The 4,695-nt window shown below is 34.0% G+C and overlaps 1 protein-coding gene across 2 annotated transcripts in view; it reads right to left on the bottom strand.

Moving 5' to 3' along the window:
- Positions 1 to 1,364: 1,364 nt before the first annotated feature.
- The window catches only part of PDCD6IP (programmed cell death 6 interacting protein), a 76,281-nt gene continuing 72,950 nt past the window's right edge, over positions 1,365 to 4,695 (bottom strand). For both annotated transcript variants that reach the window (XM_012646876.1, XM_012646877.1), the window contains exons 16-18: positions 4,250 to 4,373; positions 2,967 to 3,154; positions 1,365 to 2,018 (exon numbers count right to left, since the gene is read on the bottom strand). In XM_012646876.1, coding sequence (XP_012502330.1) covers positions 1,844 to 2,018; positions 2,967 to 3,154; positions 4,250 to 4,373 — 487 coding nt within the window. In that variant the 3' untranslated portion in view covers positions 1,365 to 1,843. The remainder of the gene's footprint in view (positions 2,019 to 2,966; positions 3,155 to 4,249; positions 4,374 to 4,695) is intronic.

The raw sequence follows: 4,695 nt of genomic DNA, 5'->3' as shown, positions 1-4,695 counted from the left end.
ACCCTTTCCTTTAGTGCCCTCTTTCCCCAAGAGAATATTCAGGCCAGTTTTGTTTTGTTTTCTGCATTAGTAAGAATTATAAACTAGCAATGTGGAATACCCCTAACTCTCACTGAGTGACTTATGTTAGTATAAGATACCTCGAGTAATAAGAATGGAGAACTTAAATGCCATTTACAGAACAGTCAAACAAGCCTGTGTCACACTTTGATGAATCCAAAGTATTAAAATTTAGCAATGATAAGTGAAAAACTATTTTTGTCAAGGCTTAACTATTGGACTTTAAACCAATTCCAATATTCAAAGGTAATCAAAGGTCATTTATATTGAGTTAACACGCCTTCATGTTTTCTACATACAACAAAGATTGTTTTTGAATACACATATATTTTAAACCAATTTACTTCCTTTTACAATCATACCTTCAGTCTAACATTTAAAATATAAATCCAAACTGTCCATGAAAACAACAGTGGACCAAGTGACAGTATCATTTAAATAAAACAATAATGCAAGAAAAGGTCAGCAGTAAGACTCAGAAAATAAACAAATAGATTCACTGGCAATCTGCTCATACGCCTAATGTGTTCAGAAATGAACTTCACACAGAACATATCCCACTGTGATGTTAGACAACTCATTCCTTTCTCATTTTCTCATTCCATGGTGCATGTCTTTACTATTTTTACTGAGGCTTATACAGTGATTGATATCCTAATAGCAGAGATTAATATTAAATAAACAGCCTATTCCGAAATTGGCATGTTTCCAACAATTGTTTTGTGTGTTCCCTGAATTATAAAATAGTCCAATCTTTTAGGAGCCAAAAAAAAAGAGCTTAGATATATTCATACACACTGTGATTAAATGTTACTAAGACAGTAAGGTGGAAAAAAGGAATAGAAGGGTACAAAGTAAATTTTCTCCAAACAATTCCATTATATTAGTCAGTACTGTCAATGATATATATTTATTTTAATCAAGTTATGGAAAAAAATGAAAGAATTATTAACAGCATTTGCATCAATTTTTTGGAGAGGCTAACAATAAAACATTAAATATACAAATTTACTTGTATATTTATTTGAAGAATCTTTGGTAGCAAATATGTGTTTCTTCCACATTATAGGACTTTTTAAAATCAATGTCAAAAATTAATTTACTAATCAGCATATGAAAGATAAATTATGGTACTATTCTTTTGGTTTCCCTATAAAATGTCCTTGAACCTGACTATCAACTTGCACTATTTATGCACTTAAACACAGTATCTGTTTAACTCATATACATACAAAATGAGAGACTGATACCAGAAAGAAATTAGACAGTAATGAGAATCAATGACAAAACATAACAATGACAACTGTTCTTAAGTAATTTATTTTTAAATTATAAGATTTACAATGCTTTGATTATGCAAAATAGCATAAAAGAAATTAAATCAATAAACCAAAAGAGAAAGAAAACTTAGTTTTCTTGAGTAACCATACTTAAAGCCATCTTTGTAAGTATCTGACATCCCAACCATGTCTCACGTAGAAAGTATAAGTTTCAAACGTTTCACTTGCAGGTTTAATTTCTCATTTTCACTTTTTATGAACTGTAATGTAATTTATTTCAAATCCTATTATACCCCACTGCAACAGCAGCAAATCTCACATGTATAATCAAATGTGAAACCGGGGCACAGCTTTTTGCTTTTAGCCGCAGACAGAAATTATAGACTGCATTCAGTACAGCAGAATACACTGTATTAACCAGAGCGTGGAGTTTAGTACACTTATTGCAGGGTTGGTATTTCCTTCCCTCTGATCTGAGCCAGCTGAGCTCCTGAGCAGACATATTACTGCTGTGGATAGTAGGACTGCGCTGGGGGCTGAGGGAAGGGATACGAAGGCTGCTGGGGTGCCGGGTACGGAGCCTGTCCGGGGCTCTGGTGATACACGGGTGGATACGGCATATTGTACTGGCCGTAGGCATAAGGGTTATAGCCCATGGGCATGGGCATTTGGCAATACCTGATAGGGAGAAGAAAACAAAAAAACTGGATTGGTAAATAAAATACTAGAAAATTAAACATACAATGATTATTCCAAAACTAAGTTTTTTCACAAAAGCCATTTTTCTCTATTTTTTAGTCTATTAAAGAACACTGGAGAGGGGAAAAAAACTGTTTCAAGGTACTTGTCAGAGAAAAGCATTCCTATCCTGTTATTAATTAAGATGAAAGAATATCAAGTATTTAATACTATCTAGAAAATAATATCACTGAAGGAAGTGAGATTAAATATTCAACACTTAAAAAATAAAAATGGAGACCCTTCATTTTAATGCGGCAAAACTTATAGTCTAAAGACATTTCTCTTCCACAAGACTCAATATTCACTGTAGTGAACATAAATTTGCTGTTTATGAAGTTCTAATATTTAGAAGAAAAAACGTTCTTAAGCAAAATTTAGAGCACATCTTAAAAGGCAGTCAAATGTCTGGATTTTTATGATTATGAAATTACCACAAAGGTGGTTAATCTTTAAGAAAGTACATTCCATAATTAGACAAATTTCTGTTCACCAGTTTATCAAATGCCAAAATTTCAAAGTACAGGGATATAAACAAAGGCCTTATCAGTCTTGTTATGCTAAGATCAGAAAAGGCATCTATCAGTTTATCATCTAAATAAAGAAAACCAAGGAAATATATACTGGATTCCATACCAAAGAAATGTGTTTAATATAAGCCCAATATGCAAAATATAAAAACATAAATTTGAAAAGCCCAGGAAATGGCCATTCAACTACTCATATAAGTGACCATAACATTATTTTTATTTCTGGATAAGCTGACTATGCAGTTTATGTATTCATGACACCTTCATTTATAGAAGTGGTGACCCTGTTTTCAAAAGGGTAGCCAGAGCTAGAAACACATTAGCCAAGTCCTTAAAATATACACTGTTGCAGCCTTACCCGGGATATCCTGGATAGGTGGGATAGGGTGGTCCCTGGGCCTGTGGAGGGGGAGCTGAGCCAGGGGTTTGTGACGGAGCTGGTGCAGTGGTCCCAGCCCCCACTGGAGCCGGAGCAGTGGCAGAAGGAGCTCGATTTGCTGGAAGCACAGGAGGTGGAGGCCGAGCTGGGGGCTGAGGCTTAGTAGGCTATAAGGAAAAGTCAGCATTAATTACAAAATGTTTTATTTTTCTCTCAAATTGCTATTGATTAAAATAAGTGATGGTGTGCTATATGAAAAGCTCTAGAATCCAACCAAATGTATTTCTAATTTCCATTCTTAAATGTTGGCTTATTACTCTAGAAATGTATCATAGTTGAAGAATAATTCTCCAATGTGTAGAAACACCAAAACCACTGCTCTTTTCCTGATGCCTATTTAATCATTCACTACTTCCACCAATGGCCAGATATTGCAGGTGGATGGAAGAAGCACACATGAGGTTTATTATTGTAATCTACTCCCAGTCCCCAAACTATATGAAAATTTTCAAACGCCAGATAACTTTAAAAGAATAGCATATAAAACAATCACATATCTACCAATGAAATTCAATAACTATTAACATTTTGTATATCTGCTTTATCTATATTTATATCCATATATTTATCTATCTACATATTTGCAGAACCATTTGAAAGTAAGCTGCAAACTTCATAACACCAGCCATGAAGACTTCAGCACTCAAGTCCTAATAAGGGTATTCTCCTTAATCACAATACCATTTTAACCCTAAGAAAATTAATACCTATTCCTCAATATCAGTGAATATCCACTCCAGATTCAAGTTTCCCTATTTATCACAAAAAAGCTCTTGTAGCTATTTTATAAACCAAAGTCAAGGTTCATATACTGCATTTGATTATAATAAATTTTTCATTTATGTTAATCTAGATTATACCCCAGTCTTTTTTCAGACAGATGACATTCAGTTTTAGAAAAGACCAATCCAGGTGTCTCACGTAATGTTCCATGTTCTGGATTTGTCCAATTGTTTCCTAATGGAACAGTTTAACTTCTGATTTTATCACTATATTTGCTGTAAATGCAAAGTTAGTACTAAAGACTTGATTAGATTCAGATTAAACGTTTTTTTTGGCAAGATTTCATGAGTGATGCTGTGTTCTACATATTGCAAAACATCAGAAAGTTGATCACCTTCAATGTAAAATATTTTTTATCCTTTACAGCAGGGAAGCTGTCACTAACGTAAAACCTCCATTTAAAAAATTTGTGTACTAACCGGCATGGTTCTTGGCGCTGGAGTTGGAGGAGTTGGTGCATGTCCTCCTGCTGGAGAGGACTGATAGGCAGGTGTAGGAATTGAAGGAGCACTAGGTTCTCTGGCAATGCTTTGTTGCAAGTCCCTTATCAAAGACAGAGTGTTGAAATTTAACACAATAAGAAAATGTAATGCACATAAAATACCAGATCTTTTTTATTTTTTTTTCATACATGAAACAGAAAATGGACCACAAACAATGATGGCATTTTAAAATATAATACACTTCAAATTAGTACAGCCACTATGGAAAACAGCATGGAGGTCCCTCAAAAACCTAAAAATAGGTCTGCCATATGACTCAGCACTGCAGGTTATGTATCCAAAAGAAAAGAAATCAGCATATTGAAGAGGTATCTGTATTCCCATGTTTTTAATTTCTCATTTTCACTTTTTATGAACTGTAA

The sequence above is a fragment of the Propithecus coquereli genome, unplaced genomic scaffold (genome assembly GCF_000956105.1).
Source record: "Propithecus coquereli isolate 6110/MARCELLA unplaced genomic scaffold, Pcoq_1.0 Scaffold251, whole genome shotgun sequence".
Taxonomy (NCBI): domain Eukaryota; kingdom Metazoa; phylum Chordata; class Mammalia; order Primates; family Indriidae; genus Propithecus; species Propithecus coquereli.
Note: the sequence above shows the minus strand (reverse complement) of the source record. Positions and strands in the feature narration are given on the sequence as shown.